This window comes from Diceros bicornis, chromosome 24 (genome assembly GCF_020826845.1).
Source record: "Diceros bicornis minor isolate mBicDic1 chromosome 24, mDicBic1.mat.cur, whole genome shotgun sequence".
Taxonomy (NCBI): Eukaryota; Metazoa; Chordata; class Mammalia; order Perissodactyla; family Rhinocerotidae; genus Diceros; species Diceros bicornis.
Window position 1 is genome coordinate 10,448,671 of NC_080763.1, and position 25,577 is coordinate 10,474,247.

Below are 25,577 nucleotides of genomic sequence, written 5' to 3' on the forward strand. Positions count from 1 at the left end.
TTTTAAGGCTGCTATTGTTTTAGCAGTACTTTCAAGAGTTAACGAGAGATTCCTGATCATAGCCTCATTTACATTTCCTCCTAACCAGGGAAGTAGGACCCAGCCAAAGGAAGCAAATTCTGAATCATGAATGCCTCCTAGTAGGTCCTTTCTAACCTGATGATGTAAATTCAGGGGAGCTGACCAATGAGGTGTCTCAGTTCATTTGTGAATAGTTAGGGGCACAGTTATATAACCTAAGAGGCATTGCCTGGTTATGTGCCAGCCATCTAGGCATTCATAGGCCCAAGGAGAATGATACCACCACAGACAAAGATAAATCCTGTTGAGGCACAAACCACTCCTGCTAAGGTGGCACTGTTGATTGACAGATCAGAGTTGTTTTGTTTTCTTTCTTTTTTTTTTTTTGTGAGGAAGATCCGCCCTGAGCTAACATCTGCCAATCCTCCTCTTTTGGCTGAGGAAGACTGGCCCTGCGCTAATATCTATGCCCATCTTCCTCCACTTTATATGGGACGCCGCCACAGCATGGCTTGCCAAGCAGTGAGTCGGTGCACGCCGGGATCCGAACTGGCGAACCCCAGGCCGCGCAGCGGAGCGCGCGCACTTAACCGCTTGCGCCACCGGGCTGTCCCCCAGATCAGAGTTTTTGATGACAAATCCAGCAGTTTGCAAAGTTACCCCCCTCAGTAATAGCCTGGGAGTTACAGATGATGGCGTTATCTTTCCAGGCCAATGCCAGACTAAAGGAAAGAAAGAAAAGAAGAAAAGCTTTCATGTTTAGTTAAAGTAGGAAGTCTTGATCCAGCGTCTTGGGTGGAAGCAGTCTACATTGATGTCAGTTACTTCTGTTCCTTGACAGTTTGATTCGGAGGTCTCCAGTGTCTGCACAGGACCCAATGTCAGGTGGATCCTTCTTTAGCTGTAGATGTGTACCCAAGGTTCAAGTCAAATTTAATATCTACAAAGGTACAAACATAATTTTTCTCTCTACAATTACCCCCATTTTTTACCAAAGATAATCAACAGTAAAAATATTTTGTTTGCATTAAACTTGGCCTGATTAATTACCTAAGTTCAATAAGAATAGTGATTGACCATATAAGCTCTTTTTAAGACTGCTTTGCTGCAACTTTTCATAAGGAATCTCAGATTGAACTTTTAAAAGCTTCTCGAGGCCAGGAAACCAAGCCAAGAACTCGCCATCAGATTTTGCCTGCGATACCCATAGTTTAGGTGAATTCCTATCAGCCAAAGCCTTGGTAATATAACCAGTGTTTCCAATTTTGTCCTATTATGAGAACAGATTCCCATTGAACTTATGCAAATAACTGTCATGAAAAGAATACTTAAAGCATTTCCGAATTCTAGAAGATCGAGTAGGGAGAGAAAGTAAATGTTTCATCTTTGTTTACAAAGGTATACTTTACCAAATTGTTGTAAGTTATGGATAGCTTAAGAGAAAAGGTTTTCTTAAAAGGTTTCTTAAACAAAATGTTAAGGAACCAGCAATGTTTCAGACAAAAAGTTATGCAAATTATAATGATCCTCTTCAGTTCATTTCGTCCTGTGTAGTTAATACTTGTTCTGCTTGAATCCAATTTTTCCATTAGTTCTGGAAGTTCTTACCCAGTTCAGTTTTATGATCTTACAGTTATCAGAAACCTGTACTTGTCAAAGTCCTTTCCATGAATTTCCTTTGAAGATGAAGCATTTTTGCAGGAACACTTTTGGAAAAGCATCAGAGTAAAACAGTAATTCTCTGTGAATGACAAAGACTTAAAAATGGCCATGGTTAAGTGTCTGGTGAGAGTTCATTATAATGGAATTGACAAGCAAATTTGGTTATTTCTGTGACAGAACATTTAAAGATAACTGGAATTATGACTGATAACATTATACCAGGAGATATGAGATTTCCAGGAATTTCACACAATTTCTGGAACACTTAAAACATACATCTATACAAATACAACATACAGAAGGCTTAGTATTATTTCTTATTTGACAATGCTTCCCATGTAATTTAACATATCGAATAAACTTAATGAGTTTAACATCTCTCTTTTTATAAGGAGAGAGAATAATTCTTTTGCAATTTTCCAGGAGCTCTCTGGAAAATCCCACAGTTACTTCCAGGTCAAAAAGACTTCATTTAGAATTTGATTTTTTGGGGAGAAGAGAGGGAAGTTTGTCAAAGATATCAAAAGGTTTTAAAAACATTTAGTCAAATAGGATCATAGGTCACTGTGAAACAAAACTTATTTATCTATTTAACCATGGTGACAGTTAGAGACTTTGCAGGGAAATGAAAGTTAAGTAGTTGTAACGAAAAAAGAAAGAAACCTTAGCTTTTTTAATAGAGGAGACTAAGTTTTCTTAAGTGAACAAACACTGTTGATAAAGATAACATGAAACACAACAAATCATTTTGGTAAGACACAAGATCTTTGCTATCCAGGTGGATTATTTAAAAGGTAAAGAAAACTTTTCACAATATCTTATCAAGAGCAGACCAATGGTCCAAGAAAACTTTGTCCTTTTTACAGAGAGAAAACTCAAATTCTAGTTTTGTACCAGCTTACTTTTGATATTAAAGCTCATTTTTTTTACTCATATAAATTTATTTTAATCTTAGCCAGCTTGATCACACCTAAAATTCCTTCCCCAAGATTCCTTTTTCACAAACCTTCTACAATTCTCTTTTTTCTTTCAGATTTTGTCCTGTGTTTTTCATGTTTCCCATTCTGAAATAACCAGCCTCACTTTAGGACAAAATTACTTTCTTTTCCCTCAACTAAATACATCTCTATTCCTCATACTTTTTCTTACCAAAAACACACATCCTACTTTCCTTGCATACAGAGATGTTTCCCTTATTATTTCTAGTAGCTTTAAACAATTGTGCATGGTCTGTTACTGGCAAATTTATGAATACATTTCATAATTCCTAAAAGTATATTTTTATCATAGTAAAATTTCCAGTGTGGCACAAAACACGTTTACCAATAGACCCAAATATCTTTAGTTCCTCTGTAAAGGAAGCCAAAAGTGGATAAACCTATTTTTAGTAATGTTTCAATATTTTATTTTATTTGGAGATGATCTATATAGTCAATGAATTTGACTTAACTCATTATTTGACTTAGTAAAACTTTAAGGCTTCAAGTAACCAAAAGATTTTGGAAGTTATTTGCTAGAAAGTTCACCTGAAAACTCTCCTATTTACATCTATTTAAATCATTTGTTCTTAACAATTATGTTTAGATTACCTACAAAAACCTCATTAGACATTAAACAAAGTCAGTCATCATCCTAAGTTATTTTTCTGGCTGACAAATTTTGTAACAGAAATAATATGAACTTACTTGATTAGTGAACTCAGGTAGAATAAAAGTATTATATTTAATGCTGATTACTTTAAAGACATGCCTGTTTTAATTAAACCTGCTACTTTACACTAGCTTTTATTAACTGAAGATTAATCTTAGAGCATGTGAACTTGAAAAACATTTAAATTTAAATTTTTAAATTTCTAAGAATTTTAGGAATCCTTAATTCATATAAGTACTTAATTTTCTTTAAGCCAATTAAATAGAGCTCTTTACAAATTAATTTTGGCAGTACCATCCAGAGGTAGAAAAATACCACACCTACAATACACACACATACACACACGTATACACACACATAAACACACAGACAGATGCAAACAGAGACCTTGTAGCTTCTTTTTTTTTTTTTAAAGTTTTTTTTTTTATTTGTTTATTTTTTCCCCCAAAGCCCCAGTAGATAGTTGTATGTCATAGTTGCACATCCTTCTAGTTGCTGTGTGTGGGACCTGGCCTCAGCATGGCTGGAGAAGTGGTGCGTCGGTGCGCGCCCGGGATCCGAACCCGGGCCACCAGCAGCAGAGCACGCGCACTTAACCGCTAAGCCATGGGACTGGCCCGAGACCTTGTAGCTTCTGTTCTAAAATTTTAGCCATGAATCAGGTACAGCAATACAAAACTCACTAGTTATAAAAGAAGTTAGGTCTAAAGTGTGTTTCTGGCAGATGAAATAAGGTAACCAGCTCAGATTGCTAAAGCTTTTTAGTAAAATTTGTGGAGAAGTCTATTGATGTTTTTGTCATTTGCCTAAGTTTCAAATAACCTTTCCCCTTTTGTTTTCCTTCTGGCAAGCATTACCTCCCTGAAGTTTGCATTTCAAAGAGATGGCCTAGATAAGAGTTTCTGGAGAAGACCAAGTAGAACATTTACAGGGAAAGAATGCAAGTTCCTCCAAGAAAGACTTTGAATTGTTTCCTAAGGCCAGAATTTTTACAATACCTACATAAGCCTTCTGAGATTAATAGGGGAGGTTTTGGGATTGGTGAAAAGAATTGAGTTGTTTCTAGAGCTGCATTTCTGGTTTTGCAAAGATTTGTAAGATAAGGACAGTTGCTTTTAATTCCTCAAAGAATTGGATTGTAAACTAAATGACATCATAGGGTGATCCACCCATCAAACCACATTATCCTCAGTTTGCTTTTTTGTATCAGGCAGAAGATTTCCAACTAAGTTGCAAATCAAAAGATTTTTATGTTCCGAATTTAGAGCTGTTTGTCTTCGGAATGTTTTAGTACATCCTTCCACAAAGATTTTAGAAGGTATTTCTTCCCTTCTGGGTACATAGTTTTATTTTACCTTGGGGGAGAAGGCCTTAAAAAATTCCTATCAGGCTGTGCAGTTTTCAGCTGGGACAAACAGCAAGTATTTCTGGCAGTATTGAACAACGCCCATTGGATGTAAGAGAGGTCTCCAAAGAGTGTGCAAAGGATACTACCTTCCCAAGATCCAGCGTCACTCCCAAAGATAGCCAAAAGAAAGAACCGACAACCTGCATGTCCCAGGGAGGCAGAGAACCAAGCCAAGTTCATAGAACACAAAAAAGATAATCAAGAAGGCAATAGCTATCCCTGAGAGAGAGTGGAGCCATAACTAATGGGTCTGGATTTGGAAAGGAAAGGACAATGTGAAATTTTGTTTTCCTCTCTCGACTGGGCACTACAGACAGAAATTCTGGAGAGCTGACTGTGGTAAGAATTCTCATCCTTCAGTAGCCTTTGCCAATCTTCCCAGTATCCCCTCTATAGGCTCTGGTGTCTGCCAGAATTTGGCAAGGTTTTTCATTAATTTTAACTTTAGTTCCCTTGGCTGTTGAAAGGAATAATGTAGTGGTTTATGAGAAAATCCTTCAGAATCTTGTCAACTCTGGGAGGGGCCCATATGGGAGCCCTCCTTCCATGGTACAAATGAGGGCATTCGAGCTGATGTTGAAGAATTTACATAAGGCCTTTGAGGATAATCTGTTTTCCAGTGTCCCGGTTGATTACAATGGAGACATTGATCCATGGGCCAGCGTTTTGAAGATGGATCCCTAGCACTAGGGTGTAATAGGGGAGGCGTAGGTGTTCTTCTCAATACCTTTTGTGTCTTTAATTTTCCATCAGCCTTTTGTAACAGAACTTTTGATGAAGTTATTATGGAATCTTGAAGCCTTTTAGAAGCTTCTACATACCAATTAAAATAGGTATCCCATTCTGTTTGTTTGATTTGGGAACTCTTGCTTTTAAGTACACTTCTTAAATAAATGATCTTGTCTAATTGGACCATTCCCTATAATGGCCATTGTAATTCTGGGTTGTTTTTAGTAAGATCTTGCCATTTTTGTAGATCTGTGTAGCTTCTGGGACCGCAGTTCTTAGGCAAAAAATAAGCAAGTGTGCCGGAAGGTAGTGTGCTCAACTCTTTGGAATTTAAGGATTTATTTATAATTTTTTAAAGTTTTATTTATTTATCTTTTAGCTAAACCTTTTGGTCTCTCAGAGCCAAACTAATATCTAAAAGGGATGTACCACTGGTTTGGGAATTGTGTGATGTTTTCCAGTTTACCTCATTGTATGGAAATTTTCTTGAGGTTGGTAGGTGACCTAGTGTCAGTCTAACTCATTCCATGACCAACTTATTCCTGTGTCATTCCACGACATAGGAGTCTTTGGGTTAGGTGGTGAGTGCTTGAACAGCTTTTAAAATGGTCGATTTGTGCCCACCAATTTTTTATGGCTTTTTGGCTTCTGAGATTCCCATTAGCAATAGCCTTTATCTACGCAAAACAAGGCAAACAAACATGTGCACCTTAACACACCAGTAGTAACTAAGAGATGTTACTGTGGCCTGGCTAAGAGAAGGCCCTGTGTGCATCACCGACAATTCCCAACATGGAACCTGGGACCGGGTAAAGGATTGAACCAGCAGACCTCAACAAATGGGGACTGCGGACTAGGGTTCCCCACAGTGAGGAACCGCGGAGTGAAACACCAGCAGTTCCCAACGTGGAATCTGGGGACAGAACCAAGAGTTGGGGTTTTCCACTTAAATGGGGGAGTTGGGGTCTGAACTACCAGGAGTTCCCAACATGGAATTTACTGGAAAGCCAGTTAGATCAGGAGCTTGACACAAAGAGAGCGGAGCTTGGAACTGAGAGGAACTTACCTACAGCCTTTGGAAACGGCGAGAAAGAGAACTCAGAGGGCTCATGGGTACCATGCCTCTGTTTCTTGTTGTCCCCAAAGCTGTCAGAAGTCTTTTTCGGTTCTGCTGCTGCCACCAGATCTTTTAAAAAACAAAATTCAGCTGAGTAAATTTGAAGATAAAATTGGCTTTATTCAATGATTCATGAATCGAGCAGCACCCCTTCTAGCAAATAGAAAGGAGCTCCAAGGAGCTGTACAAAATGGAAGACTTTTATAGGCAGAGGCAGGTGGGGCAAGGAAGTTCAGAGTGGATTGTTTGAGGCAAGGTCACCTTCCTTTAGGGGAAGCCTGGGGTCTATCAGGCAGATTACCTCACTAGTGCTGACCAGGTAATTCCAGATTGACTGGTTAAAGGTCACGTTCCTGGGAGAGGCTAAAACTGCAGTTAGGTTAGGTATTAAGTCTTGGTTTGCTGATGTGGGGCTTAGCACAAGTGACTCCATTTTGGGCCTGTTTTTTCTTTTTTCACACTAGGAACTTCGTGTAATTGGAGTGATACAATATTCATCCTTTCGTGACTGGCTTATTTCACTTAGCATCGTGTTTTCAAGGTTCATCCGTATTTTGGCGTATGTCAGAATTTCCTTCTTTTTTAAGGCTAAATAATATTTCATTCTGTTTGTGTACCATATTTTGTTTTATTCATTCATCCGTTGCTGAACACATGGGTCGCTTCTGCCTTTTAACTATTGTGGATAATGCCGCTATGAACATGGTTATACAAATATCTGTTCGAGTTCCTGCTTTCACTGCTTTTGGGTATGTACCCAGAAGTGGAATTATTGGCTCATATGGTAATTCTATATTTAATTTTTTGAGGAATTGCCATCCTGTTTTTCATAGTGGCTGTGCTGTTTTACATTCCCACCAACAATGCACAAGAGTTTTAATTTCTCCACATCCTTGCCAACACTTGCTATTTTCTGTGTTTTTTTTTTTTAATTTGGATAATAGCCATCCTACATAGCCACAAGTGTTAAGTGGTACCTTGTGGTTTTGACTTGCATTTCCCTAATGACTAGTGATGTTAAGCATCTTTTCATGTGCTTATTGGCCATTTGTATATCTTTGGAGAAATATCTGTTCAAGTCCTTTGCCCGTGCTTGGTGAAGAACTTTTGAGTTCACGGTGTCAGATAAGCTGTTAATATGATGGCAAACTAGCTAGGATGATGCTACATGGGATTAAACTTGTTGAAGAGAAAAACCACAGGTTGGATGCAAACATCTTCAATGGTTGTCCCTCACTGCCTCAATTGCACTTTGTCACTTCTAAGTCAGGGTTCTTGCTTCCCCCCCCAAGTATTTCTTTCTTTCTTTTTTTTTTGTGAGGAAGATCAGCCCTGATCTTCTAATCTCTGCCTATTATCTAGAGTATTGAGAGCTGTGCTATCCAATATGGTAGCTACTAGCCATATGTGGTTATTTAAACTGATCCTTACAACTATCTGCTGGGGCTTTGGGGGAAAGGAAAAAAGGAGGAGGATTGGCAATAGATGTTAGCTCAGAGCTGGTCTTTCTCAGCAAAAAGAGGAGGATTAGCACGGATGTTAGCTCAGGGCTGATCCTTTGTTGAAGATTAACTGTCTGTATATCTGTGGGTTTTTTTCTGGGCTTTCAATTCTGTTCCATTGATCTGTGTGTCTATTTTTGTACTAGTACCATGCTGTTTTGATTATTATAGGTTGGTAGTATATTTTGAAGTCAGGGATTTGGATAATATTTTTAATGTGAGGAATTTAGTTTGTCTTTAAAATGACTGCAGATAAGTAGTAATATGAAAGTAATATTAAATGTTATTGCTTTCCTTCATTTTTCTAACAGGGTCAACATATTTCATTAGCACCTATTCAAAAGCTTGAAGAAGCTCTGTATGAATACCAACCACTCCAAATAGAGACATGTGGACCACAAGTTCCTGAGCTTGAGATGCTAGGAAGACTTGGGTAAGTGCCCAAAAGAACTTCTCATTGAGGACCTGATGTTTAGGGCTTTGTTGGTACTGTTTTTAAGTGACACTTTAACATTCTTCGATTTTGAGTTTAGAGAACTTTCTTCTTTTGTAACAAATGAATGGTGTTTGTGGCCGGCCTGGTGGCCTAGTGGTAAAGTTTGGCACGCTCTGCTTCGGCGGCCCAGGTTTGGTTTCCAGCCACGGGCTACACCACTCATCAGCCATGCTGTGTCGGCGACCCATGTACAAGATAGAGGAAGATTGGCACAGTTGTTAGCTCAGGGCTAATCTTCTTCAAGTCAAAGAAAAAAAAAGGAAGATTGGCAACAGATGTTAGCTCAGGGAAAATCTTCCTCAGCAAAAAAAAAAAAAAAAAAAGAATGGTGTTAAATACTAAGTTAATACATTATTTTTCTATGGTCTTGGTTAGGTCTTTTGAGACTGAGATTAGATTGTATTAGTTCCCTTCTAAGGCTGTCTGTGGCAGCTATACTGAAGTAGCTGTTCATTTTCAGTTCTCTGTGTATATTTTTAGAAATAGGGACTTAATTTAGTCAGTAGCAAGCCAATAAAAGATATGAGAGTTGAGCTCTTTGCCGTGAAAAGAGTAGATTTAATCACTGTCTGCTGTCTACAGTGAAACTGTATATGAGAAATGAGCCATGAAATATGTTTTGTCCAAAGGTATAATGTAGGGCTAGCCCAGTGGCTCAAAAGCCATGTTATATGCATCCATTTTGGAAATGAATCGGGGATCCTGGCTTTTGTGAGTGATGGAGATGATCACTGTCTCAGGGGCACAAGTGAGTATTTGTATACTTGAAAAGTATGGGCAACGACTTTGTTGAATGGAGCAAATCATATCTTGGTCTGGTGTCTTAATCTAAACTATTAAATGAGAAGATTCAGAAACCATTGTTTATTAACACAATAAGATAGTGTGAAGAATGTAACATGAAAAGGAAATAATGGGTACAGTGAGACCGAGTAATTAAAAAGTAATTTAAAAAAAGACCGCAACAGCAAAAATAAGATAGATAAAACAGATAATAAAACTTACATGCATCTTCAAAACCAAAATCTTGAACATGTTGCATAGTACTTTACATATGAACATGAAGGCTCTAAAGTCAAATTGCTGTTAAAATGATAAATAATTTACTTGTCTGCTATTTGGTGGATCTTCAGATTTTCTTTAGTTCTGTATTCTCTTCAAGTCCTCTGACCTCCAAGCATGAAGCTGAGGGGATGTGAAACAAAACCTAAAACCCCTTTTGAGTTTTAGAGACCAATTTATCAAATAATTGGCCTAAATGCTAAAATTAAAGCTTGAGAAGAAAGATAATATTAGGCTTTATGACATAATAAGTTATGAACGATATAGACATTGATTTCTCCTCACTTACTGGGTGGCAAGAGCCAGAATTCTGTATCTCAAAAATACATTTTCTTAAAATCTTTACTTATAATGTCAGTGAAGGCAAAGTATTTAAAATAGTACTCCTCTGTTACAAAGTTTTGCATTTCCCAATAATTTTGTCGTCATTTGAAAGATCATGGAAATGGCCATGCAGAATAATAATACACAAGTGAAATGTAAGACAACAATTAGTGCAAAGGATAGGGAGAGGGAAAACACTGTGCTGTTATAATGTTCTTACGCTATACATGAAGTGGTATAATAGTATCTGGAGATAGACTGTGATAAGTTAAAGATGTTTAGTATAAACCTTAGAGCAAGTACTAAAACCGTAAAACAGAGAGATAGTCAAGAAGTCAATAGCAGAGAAAATAACGAGATCATAGAAAATAATCCATTAGCAAAAAGGAGGACAGGTAAAGCGGATGGCAAAAAGTAAAGAAATGAGGGGCCGGCCCACTGGTGCAAGTGGTTAAGTGTGCATGCTCTGCTGCGGCGGCCCGGGGTTCGCCGGTTCGGATCCCGGGCATGCACCGACATGCTGCTTGTCAAGCCATGCTGTGGTGGCGTCCCATATAAAGTGGAGGAAGATGGGCATGGATGTTAGCTCAGGGCCAGTCTTCCTCAGCAAAAAAAGAGGAGGATTAGCAGATGTTAGCACAGGGCTGATCTCCTCACAAAAAAAAAATAAAATAAAAAAATAAAGAAATGGGACAATTAGGAAACAAATAGCATGATGGTAGGTTTAATCTTAACTATATCGGTAATTACACTACATGTAAATGTTCTAAACCAGCATTATCCAATGAAACTTTCTGAAATGATGGAAATATTCTATGTCTGTGCTGTCCAGTATAGTAACTACCAGTTACATGTTTCTACTGAGCACTTAAATGTGCCTCGTGCAATTGAAGAATTTAAATTTAAATTTTATTCAGTTTAAATAACCACATATGGCTAGTAGCTACCATATTGGATAGCACAGCTCTCAATACTCTAGATAATAGGCAGAGATTGCCAGATTGGATTTAAAAAGCAAGATTTATACTATGTTTTCTACAAGGATTTGGCATTATATATAAAGATAGAATTTCTCTGAGCTTTAAAAGTTTCTCTGAACTTCTTGGATCTATAATTTGTTGCTTTTATTTTGTAAATATTTAAACCATTATCTCTTCACAGATTTATTCGGGCCCTTTTTCTCTCTCTTTTCATTCTGAGACTGATTTCACATGTTAGACCTTTTGATATTGTTTTACAGTTCTTCGATGCTCTGTTTTGTGTTTTTGAATCTTTTCTTAAATTTGTGTTTCAAAAGTTTGGATAATTCCTCTTGTTCTGTCGTCAAGTTCGCTTCTTCTTCTGTGTCCCTTCTGCTGCTACGCCCATCAAAGGAATTCTTTCAAATATTGCAATCTTCATATCTAGCATTTCCATTTTGCTCCTTTTTGTAATTTTCATCTCTGCTGAAATTCCCTGTTTATACATGTTATCCACCTTTTCCACTAGATCCTTTAACTTATTAATCATGTTCTTTTAAAGTGCCTCTTTGATAGTTCCAACATCTCTGGGTCTGGTTTTGTTGACTATTTTATATCTTCATGATAAATTTGTTTTTTGGTTTTTTTGCTTTCTTGTGTTGATTGTAATTATTGTTTGAATATTGGACATTCTGTGTAATAGAACATTAGATACTGAGATAAATAATATTTATGCCCAGAAAAATTTATGTCCTTTTTCTGGCAGGCCATTAGTGTAGGGTGTTTAGTATTAAGCATGTGGTTTGATCTTGGTTTGGTTTTTGTGGTTGCTCTAGTTACCATCAGTGTATCACAGGCTTCAAATTCTTCCAGTCATAGTCTATTGCAACTTGTGCCTAGTATGAGGCCTGAAGTGCTAGAGGGATTTTCTTAGTCTTCTTGCTTTACCCTCAGGTTTCAGCAGGCTCCGCAAGGAGGTTGCACAGAGGAGTTCTCTTGCAGCGTGCCTTGCCAGCAATAGACTGCTCTTGCTTTTTATTTGGACTCAGTCTTGTGGTGGCAGCAAGGGGTGTCTTAGTTCTCCTGTTCCCACTTTAGTCTTAGGAGGTCCTGTGTGCTGGAGCCTCAGGGTGACGCTTTCTCAGTGTACCTGTCTTTCCCAGAGGCAGACACCTTCTGTCTCCTACATTAGGGTGCAGGTGGGCAGTGGTTGGAGGGCTGTCATTAATCCTTGACTATTTAGAATACAGTTAGTTCCAGAATTCTAGAAGTAGACTTTTGTCTCTCTCAGCAAAGATTGTACATATATTCTATATCCACAGCAGTTAAGAAGGCAAATTGTTCTGATTACAAATAAACATATATGTATTTCAAGCAGTAGACCTTGACTGTAGCAGTTTCTTTTAGCCATCTGTGGCTAAGTAATGGAGGAATTTCTACATCATCAATGGTGATATCAGAATTGCTAAAGAAACATCAACTTTTTCTTGATGTAGAACTATATATCTACCGAAATAGAATGCACCTCACTCTTTCCTTCTCTTCAGCCTCTACCTTGAGGAAGGGATTGAATTCTATACAGTTTTTGTTTTTGGAGCTGGGTTTAGCTCCAAGTGGTCTCTTTGGTGATATGTTATGACCTCATATGTAAACATTTGCCAAAATAAATCCTAAATTGATTTCTTATGCTACTAGTTCATTTTCTTTTCTAGAATTATTATTTGAAGCTATATGCTTTCCTATTTTTTTTCTTGTTACTCTAGATCTAAGAATATATTTTTACCTAATCTAATTCTCAGAAATGTTTAGAGATAAACTGAAGAAGTTGCTCTGTGAAGTGACTTTTCAGAGAATGATTTGATATTCTCAAGGGTGCTGTTCTTGAAGTACAAGGAATATAAACTTCAGTTGACTGAAGTTATAGATTTACACATCTGTCCTAAGAGTTCTCCACATCTTTCTAGAAGATTGCATCTAATAAGCCCCAGTTATCCCTTTACAATGGGCTATTCCCCATCTCCCAATCCTCTAGCTTCTAGTCGTCTCTGTTTTCTTTTTCCATTACAATAAAAGTTCCATCTTATGTTATGTTATCCTACAGAGAAACAAGTTCAGTTTCTCTAGAGTCAAATAGAGACTAAATCAACTACCTCATTTCCATTTTCTTGTTTATGCTTTGAAGTCTGTATATGATGAGGTTAAGAATAGTACACTTTTTAGCTTCACGTTAGTTAGTGTAAAACTGTGGATGCAGGCACTTTCAAAATAATTTTAATTAGATATTTTTGGGAGTGGGTGACATAAGGTTTTGGAGGCATCGTGTCTCCAGAGAACTGCATTCTGTCCTTATGTGTTTTGATAAAGGATGAAATCAAAAGTACATTGCCATGAGATTTTAGGTGGTTTTTACTAAAATCTTTTCTAAAGTTAGTTAAAGTTGAGAAGTAGATGAAGAATAAATGAGAATTTCTCATTCAGGAGGGTAATTATGAATATATTATTTTAGTTCAAATGGCACTGGCAGTACTCCTCCCTGGCTTGCTCAAGGCAATATGTAAACATGTTTTATTAATTCTGTGCCAGTGGGGGAGCAAGCATTGGGAAAACTTAACTGCTAATTGAAATTCCCCAGACTATGGCTTTAGTGGTTAATGTAGTAAAGTCTCATTGATTGGCACTGTGACACTGTCTTTTTAATAAACTGACTTTCTAGTTAATATTTTACTACCTTCCACCTAAAGGAGAGTTATTCCTTTAACTGATATAAATTATAAGCATTTATCAATTTTATTCATCAATCTCAAATTATTTAATTAGATATTACTACTGTTTTAAATAGATATAAGTGATTTATTTATATGAGCTGTTCATTCATGAGCCTATTGTAGAAATAAAGAAAGACTGTTGTTTTGTAAGATAAAATACGATCTTTAAGTAAGATGTATATTTTTCAGTTATCCTTATTTATGAATTTAAACGAAGCCATTTGCTACGAAAATTCTGTAGAATAAAATTTTAATCTTCATTTCCTGTAGAACATTTCTGTATGTTTGTTTGTGGTAGAGTGTTATATCCAAATTGACACTTCATTTCTGTCTCTTCTGTTAACGTAACTGATATAAGTTTTGTGCTATTAATTATAATAGCTTTAAAAAATAGATTTAAACTATGATGGTTTAATATCTTGAGTCCTTCCTAACCAGGTAATAAGATTATTTAGCTATTTTTACAGTCAGTAGTGAAACAAATTGTGGTAGTAATGATAGTATTGAATTAACTGAGTTAACTAGAACCTGATGATAATTAGATGAAAGTTTCTTGTTTGATCTCCATCAGCACCTATCAGTTTTGTTTTCTTGTGTGGCCACAGACTACGTTGATAAAAACCAACCTGCTGAGCAGAAGTAACTGACTAGTTACAGCAAAAGTAACTGACCTGTGACAAAGCAATTAAACGTGTTCATTCTTGAGGGAATAGGGTAGAGTATAGTCCCCCCAAAATAGAAGATCCACCTTCACAGTAACCTTGGAGATACTTTTCATGACCCTTTTTTTTTTTGTTCTTAAAAAATTGATAAATTGGAACTTTATATGTCAAGAATTTGAGAGGAGATGTTGAACATACTCTAACAAATTTTTTGTTATAACACTCTGTCTCCCTTCTTAAGCTCTTCCTCACTGTTGCCATAGAATACTTTCTAATTTCTCAATATGGTCATGTCTCTCTATTAATATCCTTTGATGGCTCATCATCAGCTACATAATCTGACCCCTGTCTACCTTCATAGGCATATATCCTGTCCTTCTCATACTTGGTGTTTCTTAAGAACCTCATGGTGTCACACATTTTGTCCATTGCATGTGCTGTTTCATTTCCTTAGAGGCTCTTTGCCTTTATATTTGTGGCACAGTCCTCCCAGTAATTTCTTTCCCTTTCTTCCTCCCTATACCTGAATTGTCTGTTTATTCTCCTTGTCCTCTTTGCTATTGGGGTAGTATTGTTTTCCTTATTTATTTATATGAGTCAGCCGTATAGTAAGATTATTAACTCTTGAAATTTTAAATTTTATTTTTTTATTCTTCTATTGTTTATAATGTGAAGTAGTTTTAACCTCTGAGCGGTAAGATATATTGATGACGTACTGTTAATTTCCGTTGTTCTTCTGCTTAGGAAGTCCTAAACTAACACAAAACTTTGTATTTATTTATATTCTAATTTTTATGTACCTTCAATTTTTACATTTAATTACTTAATGCATCTGGAATTTATTATGTTGTAAGGAGCTATAAAAAATCTTTACTCGATTTTTTCAACATAGTAAATCAATTGGCCTAGAATAATTTATTCAATAATCCTTTTCTCCATTGATATGTGATATACTAAGACTTTTTCTCCGCTGTCCTTTCTTTTCCATTAATCTGTTTCAGTTTTTTTCACAGTATCACATTATTGTTAATTTAAATTCATGATGTGTTTTGATAATATCGTGTATTTATTTTCTGTTGCTGTGTATAAAATTACCACAAATTTAAGCAGCTTACAACAACATCCATTTGTATCTCATTTATTATCAGTAGCTGTGAATCAGCAGTCTGGGCATGGGTTACTTGGATCCTCTACTCAGGTTGCACATGGCTGCACTTAAAGTGTCAGCACGTGCTGTGGTTCCATGTAGGCGAGGTTTGGGGGTCCTCATCCAAGCTCATTCATATTATTGGCACAATTGGTTTCCTTGCAGATGTAGAACTCACAGTGGCTTCCATCTTCTTCAATGCTAACAGGAGAAAATCTCTTTGAATCTCTTCCTTTTTAAGATCTCCTACCTGATTAAGCCTGGCCCTTTTTATTTACTCACAATCAACTAATTTGAGATCTTAATTACATCTGGAAAATTCCTTTTGCCATGTAATATAATTTCAGGAGTGAAATCCATCATATCCACAAGGAAGGAACTATGGAAGAATGCACACAAGGGGGTTGGAATCTTGGGGGCCATCAGAATTCTACGTACCACAGGTGGGACAGGTCTTCCTTTGCTATTTATCTTTTTCAGAGTATTCTTAGCATTTTTATACATTTATTCTTCCAACTAAACTTTCTTGGCCAAAGAACAACTAAGCACTCTGTAATTCTTTCAAGTTTTCTGTACATTTGAAAATTTTCATAATAAAATATTGCAAAACAAGTAATCAAACAAAACAAACCAAAACCCACCGACAACTTAACTAAGACAGAGCTATCCCTGTCCCCCCGAGATAACAACCGAGCACCACTCCCTTTGGGATTTTATTTGGAATTGCTTTAAACTATAAACTGATTAGAAAAGAATGTGCATTTAAAATTTATTGAGTTTTCAAATATCTCACACATTCCTTGGAAATTAATTTTTGTTATATCATACTTGTGATACTGTTATAAAATTGTTTTCATTATGTTTTCTAACTGGTTTTTGCTTAAATGTATTTTTAGTTTGTATCCAGCTGCTTTATTGAACTCTAATAATTTTCATTATTCTATTAGGTGACTATCTGGGGTTTTATTTGGAAGTCAGTCATCTGAAAAAATGAATTCTTTCTTTTAAATGGTTGATCTCTGACTTTAGTTTTATATTGTATTGCATTTGGCTAGAACTTGATCTGGTGTTAAACAATTCTGATAACTGCAGTTTCTTGTTGCTGATTTTGTTTGTGAATGCTTCAAGTCTTTCATTATTATCATGTTTGCTGTTTAAGTGATTTTTCTTAACATGTTGAATTAAGTATTTTTTTAAATCACCTTGAAAAAATTTCTGTTTTTTGGTCAAGGTCTTTACCTGTTAACTTATTATACATGGATTGCCTAAGAATGGAGAAAAGGTGTTTGTTTTGTTTTTGATACTGTCTGCTTAAGTTTATATGTTAGTTTCAGAAAAAGCCTCAGGGGCACCAGAAAATCAAAGAATATGGAAAAATACAAAAGTCACAAAAAAGATTACAGTATGTGTGTGTATATAATGTATGTTATACTTTGTTGTAGTTATGAAAGTATTACTAAATTAACTTTTTTTGTTGGCCTTGATGGTAAAATGTCTTTAGTGTCTGTTTTTGTTGGCATTTGAATTAGAAATCAGCTCACACATCTAACATGAACCTTTGTGCTTAAAGTTCTAGTCTGGCTCTAGTCTGGTAAGTTTTAAATCTTTTTTATGCAATCATGGAAAAAAATATGTTTCTGCTTGAAGCAGTTGTCAAACAAGCTTCTTTCATCGACAGTCAGACACAGGGCAGCTGAATGAGGCTGTTTAGTCTAGAGAAAATGCTCATGAGATTACAAGGTCACTGAGGAAATGTAATTATGCAGTTGATTCCAGAATAGTCTTTTGTCGTAAGGACTTTAAGAGTCTTAAATCATAATATTAATTTAAAAAATATATATATATTCCAAAATTAATCTCCAAAAGAAAAACAGCCCTAAATAAGCTGAATTATTTAGTTTAATAATAAAATTATAATTATAAATTGTTACAATGAAATATAGTTTTAATTCACATTTATACAGGACCCTAAAAAAGCAAGTTCAATTTATTATTGGAATTTGGTCAATTCTTCCCAAATCACTATAAAATTTAATGGACCCTGTATATCTATATATAATTGTCTCCATTGGGAAATAAAACCTCATAGTAATTAGCTCATGTTAATTGAGAACGAACGCAATTGATTGTTTAGCAGTTCCTTTACTTTTGTTATTCATTCCATTATGAAGCACCTCCTGTGTGCCAGTTACTCTTCTAGGTGTTGAGAAAACAGCAGTGAGCAAAACAGAGAAAACACCTGCTGTCATGAAGCTTACGTTCTACTGGGTGAAACCAACAATAAAAATACACTAATGAATCTGTTGGATGATAATTAGTACTTTGAAGACAAATACAGCAGGATAAAGGGATATATAGTGATTGATGTAAAGTGCTATTTTTACATAGGTAGTGATGGAATCTTTTGTAGGATGATATTTGAACAGACATGAATTAAGCAAAGAAGCTAATTATATGATATAACGGGGAGAGTCAGAAGGAACTGTAAGTGTAGAGGCCCTGAGGTGGGAGTATGAATGAGGAAGAGAAAAGAAATCAGTGTCTGGAGCAGAGTGCACTAGGGAATGGTAGAAGATGAGGTCAGAGTGGTAGCAGGTTTGTAGGTAAGGAGGCAGGCTGGGCCCACTTAAATCAGGTGGGGTTTTTTTAGATGATGGTCAAGACTTGGGCTTTTACTTTGAAGAAGAGTGGACGTCTTAGGAGAATTTTGAACAGAGGTGGGTCATATGACTTGTATTTAGAAAGGTCTGTTATAGGAGAATCTATGGTGGGGTGAAAAAAGAAAACTTGCTGCAGTCCTGGTTAAGCTGCTGGTGGCTTATACTAAGATGGTAGCAGTGTAGTTGCTGAGAAACTGGTCAGATTAGGGATTTCATTTTGATAGCAGAGAGTAGAGAATTTTTGATGGATTAGATGGGGGGTGTATGAAAAAGTTGTTCCCAGGGTTATATCTGAGCAACAAAGCTGCTGTTCACTGTGATAAGGGAGACTAGGGGGAGGGGTTCTTTGAGGCAGCGTTGTTGTGCCAGTTGCTTTATGTTATTTATCAAGTATTATTGTTAAAAAATATATTTCTAAAGAGACTGCAAGAGCTGGGAAAAAACCTTAGAGATACTCCATGCAACTCTCCTCTTTTATAGGAGAGTGAACTGTCATGAGTTCCCTATAGGAGAGGCCAGAGAGGAAAACTCTTTTGTCCATAGTCACGCTAGTTATTGCAAAGCCAGGACTGGATTCTTAGTCTCTCAGGATAATTTTTCTTTGCTGTACCATATGGTCTTGCCATATATAGGGCTTTCAAAATCTGAATGAGCTTTATTTTTATTATGTTTTTAGATTATTATAGTTTCAGATAGTATATTTAAGGGCAGTGAATTCAAATTATGTAGCAACTTTCCTTCTTTATATTCTCAAAAAAATGTAAATAAAATTATTCTACTCTTAGCATGAGCCGAGTTCTCAGTCTCTGTTCTGTGTGTTTTTGGTGAGGAAAACAGGACTGAGTTGGGCACAATGACTCACAAGCTTTTGGGTTGGAGCATAAATAAAGGTGACCTGAAAGCAGAAGTGTTGCAAGGGTGGGGTTGTAGGAATGGTTAATCCCAGATGCAGGCCATAAGGGGTTGCACTGTCTGTAGAGAATTAGAAAAAATAATAAAACCAATTAGAAGTCAGTCTGTTTTTTATCACCATGTACTAGCAGTTCTAAACAATGTTGGTTTTCAGATACTCCTTCCTGAAAAAATCTTTTGTTGGTCCAAGTTCTAAACAATTGCTGTTGTTACTTTTGAATTTAATAGTATATATGTAAGTTTCCAATTAGCACATCTTTATTTTCTGTTCTTTCATAGCACTATATTGTATATAGAAGTTAATTCAGAGAACTGCCAGTTTTATAGTCAGCCGCAAGCTCCACCTACCCTCCCCCCCCAACACCTATGACATCAGCTACATTTAGCCTCACTCAAGAGTAAGTGTGTAAGTTTTTGGAATCCTTCTCTCTCCTTTCTGGCAAATTTCTATTTCCATCTCTCCTGTGGTACTGTATATTCCTGAGTGTAAGTAGTAGATTTGAAGTAAACAGTGATAGCCCAGTGATTGTAAAGATAAAGAACAGAACTTAAGTTCTTGGAGCATTTACTTGTGTTTAAAGCTTTTCAACTGGGGAACATGTGAAAGTTGCTGGAATCAATCCTAAAGAAACAAAGACTTGAAGAGTATTGCAATTTCTAAAATTTATTGTGAAATAGGTATTTTATGTAACTGTCAAACTCATCCTTATCATTAAGTTATTGCCTAGCTATTTGGGTATCTGTTGCTTCAGGAGAGAAACTTGAAATTAAAATTAACAAAAAATATACTTCAGTTGATTATGAGCAAAGATAAATCGACAAATTTAGATTTATTACCTATGGAACATGAATATACAAAGAAGATCAGTTTTAATGAATTCATTGACAAAGTTGCAGAAGTCAAAGCTCAAAATAGAAATTATAATGTAGCTGTCTCTTATGTACTTATAAATATTTTCCTGTTTTCAAAACTCAATATAGTTAATGGATATTTTAATCTGTTACTTTTTCCTTCTTTTGTGATGTAAATTTTATTTTAAATTTTAAATTAAAAAAATTTTTTTTGAGGAAGATTGGCCCTGCGCTAACATCTGTTGCCAATGTTCCTCTTTCTGTTTTTTTCTCCCCAAAGCCCCAGTACATAGTTGTGTATCATAGTTGTAGAGTTGTAGCTCTTCTATGTGTGATGCCACCTCAGCATGGCTTGATGAGCAGCGTGTAGGTCCACACCCAGGATCTGAACTGGTGAAGCCCGGGCCGCCAAAGCAGAACACACGAACTTAACTGCTATGCCACTGGACCAGCTCCTAAATTAAAAATTTTTTGCTGGCATAATTATGTGTACAAAGTCCAATAAAAGAAAAATCTTACTATCTGTGTGTCTTTTCTGCATTGTTATTGTTTTTCATTTCATGATTATTATAGAAAATAATTTTGTTGTATAGAGGAGCAGGTGTGGTAAAAAATGATCTGCTTTGGCTGTCCGATAAGCTATGTGTGCAACTGCCGGATAAGAGTTGGCCCTAAGTATGGGATCCTGTGTCATAGGTTTCTATAACACCAAAACGTTTTGCCAATTTAATCATAAAAGTAAATTCTCCACCATATTTGGTCATATTGCTTTCAGAAGAATGTGGAGACTTAGATTTGAAGGAAAAAAGAGCAATAAAAATAAGTAATGGTCAGGAATTAGATCTTACTTCGGTTAAAAGAATTGTGATTGTCGAATCTGGAAAACAAGTGACTATGCTTTGGGAAAGCAGAATTAACATGGTTGGTTAATCATTTTTTAGTTTATGAAAGATTTTTGAAGGGAATACTGTTTTTGATAGGAAAATTGCCAATAAGATAGTAAAAGGTAGGTAAGATGACTTATCCTATTTAGGATTGGCTCTTCATGCTGAAATTTCAGTGTGGGAGAAGATGCTGATTGGTTCTATGTAGTTTTTATATTTATTTGAGAGCAAGATGCTATTTCAGGTAATTTTTCAAAGCCTATTGCCATTCTTGCATTCTGCATGCCTCAACATAACTTTTTTGACTTGGCTCAGCTTCTAAATCTCAGCTTTTTGTTGTACTCTTTATCTGTATATTTCTAAATAACACAATTATACTGCAGTTTCTTGATTTCCAATTTTAGACGTGTCTATTGACATCTTAATGTGAGAGATCAGGATTTAGCCCTCTGAAATTCCTTCCCTATCTTTATGTTCCTTCCCCTATTATCTCCCAAAACTGTTGTATGACAGTTTTTAAATTGAATCAATATTCATTATTTCCATGGTGACTATGTAAATATTATTTTCAGCTGAGTCATGTTGTACAGTGATTACATTTCTTTAGATTTTTCATAATGATTGCCTTGCTTTTTTTTGTCTTCAAATTTTTCCTTTAGATTTAATCAGCGTCTTGCTTACCTCATCAAATCCTAAAATCATCTTACCCTTTCTGGGGCTAATGGATATGAAAACAAAATAGAATCTCACCATCTGTCAGCATCTTGCCTACCTCATCAAGCCCTAAAATCATGTTACCCTTTCTGGGGCTGATGGATATGAAAACAAAATAGGATCTTACCATTTGTCACCTTTTGCTTTCTTTTAACCTGCTTATCCAGTGTAGATGGCACTTAGTGCTGTTTTTGTTAATAGCTTAGTCTCTCCTGTCTTTGTGTTTGCCTTGTGTTATGGGTATGCAGTTTATCTGCTCTGCTAATTTGTGATGGATAATATCAGGGATTGTGAGATTGCTACTTTCTAAGTCTTTTAAAAATATTCTGCTAAGGAGTGATTAGCTGTCTTTAGATTTAGAGAAAATTTCTTCAACCTTTAGGTCTCTTGTCTTGAGTTGTACCTCAAACTTAATTTAAAGATTTTATTTTATTTATTTATTTTTCCCCCCAAAGCCCCAGTAGATAGTTGTGTGTCATAGCTGCACATCCTTCCAGTTGCTGCACGTGGGACGCGGCCTCAGCATGGCCAGAGAAGCAGCGCGTCGGTGCGAGCCCGGGATCCGAACCCGGATCGCCAGCAGTGGAGCACACTCACTTAACCACTAAGCCACCGGGCCGGCCCTCAAACTTAATTTAGAAAGAGTTGAAAGTTAGAGAGGCAGAAGCAGTAATATTTACTTTGTTTTCCCATTCCCTCCCTCCATCCTAGAGAAGAAAAGGAAGAAAGATTCAATGGGTTGGACTTGCTAGTGAGAGACAGGAGTCTTCCCAGTTGTAAGACATGTTTGGACAGCTCTGACTCCCAGTGTCAGCAGCAGGAGGGTATTTCCTGGAACTCTGGTAACTTTTCCATGAAGCTGCCATTCTTTCTTGGGAAAGCTTTGGTGTTAGCTTTATCCTATCATTTGGTTGAAGTTAACGTGTGTAACCTGATAGGGGTTCTACCACTTCCATCTGTTTCTTGACCTTGCCTACTGGTCTAGGTGTTTTTTATTTATTTATTACAGATAATTTATTCAGTACTATCTTAACTCTCAAAATCCTTAAAATTTAAAAATGATATTGAAGGAGTATACCATTAGTGTTTTCAGATTGCAGATTACGTCCAGTATTTAAAAAAATGGAATAAAATAGAAAACTAGCCAAGGGCATGATACTTGGTAAACATAAGTGTTGTTTTGTGCAACTCCCATTTCAGTTATATGTGCGTGTGTTTACATGTTTGTAGTGGGTTTTCACATAAAGTATATTCACTAATTATGGTAAGAAAAGTTTGAGAAATGCTGCTTTAAACACAGAGCACACAGTAGTTAAAGTCACTACTCAAATTGTTTCTGAAGTCTAGGAAACATACTTTTGAGGTCTAGGGGAAATTGTATGTGGGCATAGGTGGGCATAGCCTCTGATTTTCTTTTATCGTAATGCTTTATGGAATTTCATGTTTCTAACCCTCTTTTTATCAGAGAAAATAGTCATCCCCATTTATCATCTAGGTCTAATGGACTCTATTTTTTTATAATTTTAAGTTATTTTATGAATAATTTGCAGATGTAAGAATAAATGAATAGTGGAACACAACGTTATTGGAAAATTTAGTAGAGATTTAAACATAGCACAATCAATTTTTTATTCCATACGTTCTTGGCTTAGGCAGTATATATACCCCAAATTGACAACATCGTTTGAGTGCAGCTAACCACTAATCAGTGGTCATGCATGAAAATGGAACATATCCATCTTGTAAATATTAAGCCCAGATTTCAAATACATCTCTAATAGATTCTAGCTTATCACTACTTCTGGTTCCACTTAGATTTGTATCATCAAAATGCAAATACACCAATAATAAGCTTATTATTATCTCTTATTTTTTTTTGCATTTGCATTGTTAAAATTAAATATTTGTGAAAACTTCGATGCCTTGTAATTTGGTTGAAGAGAGGACCACCATCTCTTTTGCTATATAATTACAAAAGTTCTTATTTTTAGATTTATAAACACCAGTTAGAATGACCAATCCAATTAATTATTCATTTCTACATCATCTCCTTCCTTCCAAATACCTTTGTATATGCACCTGCCTATAGCATTTATACACTTAAAAACTGTAGAGGTAAATTATGATACACAAACATTATAAAAAAATAAAAAATTTTGACACACATTCTTTTAGCAAAATGGATGGTCAAAGTCCTATATTATTGTGGAATGAAATCCATCCTGTTTAATGACTGACTGGATGAGAATATATTTCCTTTTTGTCCTTAAAAATATACGATTGAGTGATTGCAAATGAGCATCACAGATCTGTTTTGGGGTGATGAAAATGTTCTAATACTGGATTGTGTTGATGGTTGCACAACTCTGTAAATTTACTAAATATCATTGAATTGTACACTTAAGAATACATTGGTAGCTCAGTGATTTTTGAATTTGAGAAAAGTCATCTAGGATATTGTCATGTTTTCTTAAGAGATGATGTTAAAAAAAGATGCAATAATTTGGGCAATGCAGTAAGAAAACTGAGGGTTGGTATAATAGGTGTGATTTATTTAACTATTGCATCATTCTTCAGGTGATTCCATCATTCTTTTGCTTATGATTTTAGTTTTTTTTCTTAGCATTGTAGGGAATAATTGAAATAATTCCTAGGATGATAAAACAATAACATGTTTTGGGCCCGCCCGGTGGCTTAGCGGTTAAGTGTGTGCGCTCCACTGCTGGCGGACCGGGTTCGGATTCCGGGTGCGCACCGACACACTGCTCCTCCAGCCATGCTGAGGCCGCGTCCCACATACAGCAACTAGAAGGATGTGCAGCTATGACATACAACTATCTACTGGGACTTTGGGGGAAAAAAATAAATAAATAAAAAATAAATAAATAAAAAAATAAAACAATAACATGTTTCAAGCTATACTAAAAATAAGGTCACTAAGCTCCCATAATATACCTTACATTAATGAAAGGGTCCACTGGACCTATATGGTAATTTAATTATGGCAATTTAGAATTAATTTTATTCTATTTTTAAACAGCTTTACTGAGCTATAATTGACATACAATAAACAGCACTTAATTAAAATGCACGGTTTGACAAACTTTGATATATGTATACAGTCATGAAGTCATCTCCACAATCAAGATAATGAACATATCCATCATCCCCAAAAGTTTGCTGGTGTCACTTTGTAATTTCTCCTTTACATATCTCCGCCCCCGACCAAGAACCTGCTTATATGCTTTCTGTAACTATAGATTAGCTTGCATTTTCCAGAGTTCAAAAATGGAATCAAATGAGATGTATTCTTTTTTGTCTGGCGTCTTTCACTCACAGTAATTATTTTGAGATTCATCCATGTTCATTGGATGGTTCATTCCTTTTTATTGCTGAGTAGTGTTCCATTGTATGTATATACCACAATTTCCTATCCATTTTTCTGTTGTTGGATATTTGGGTTGTTTCCAGTTTTTTCTAGTTTTGAGCTATTAAAATAAAGCTGATATGAATTCATGTACAGGTCTTCGTATGGGCATATACTTTCTTTTATTCTTGGGTACATACCTAAGAGTGGAATGGCTGTATCATATGTAGATGTATGTTTAAGTTTTTAAGAAACTGACAAAAATGTTTTTCAAAGAGGATGTGCCATACCAGCAGTGTATGAAAGTTCAGGTTGCTTCACATCCTGGCCAATACTTGGTATCATCAGTCAAATCACCAAAACTATATCGTCTTGATTACTTCAGCTGTATAATAAGTCTGAACATCAGCCCTCCAATTTATTCTTTTTTTTACGAAGTTTTGCCTGTTCTAGGTTCTTCGCATTTCCATGTAAATTTTAGGATCAGTTTGTCCATTTCTACAAAAAAGCTTGCTGAGATTTTTTTTTAAATAAATTATTTTAGAATAGCTTTGGATTTACAGAAAAATTGCAAAGATGGTATAGAGAGTTTATATATACACCACATGATTTCTATTATTAACACCTGACATTAATATGATATATTTGTTATAATTATGACCTGATATTGATATATTTTTATTA

General features: G+C 35.8%; 1 protein-coding gene across 2 annotated transcripts in view; it reads left to right on the plus strand.

Annotated features, from left to right (window-relative positions):
• Positions 1-25,577, plus strand: part of MNAT1 (MNAT1 component of CDK activating kinase) — a 175,769-nt gene that overhangs the window by 105,102 nt on the left and 45,090 nt on the right. For both annotated transcript variants that reach the window (XM_058567060.1, XM_058567061.1), the window contains exon 7: positions 8,401-8,522. In XM_058567060.1, coding sequence (XP_058423043.1) covers positions 8,401-8,522 — 122 coding nt within the window. The remainder of the gene's footprint in view (positions 1-8,400; positions 8,523-25,577) is intronic.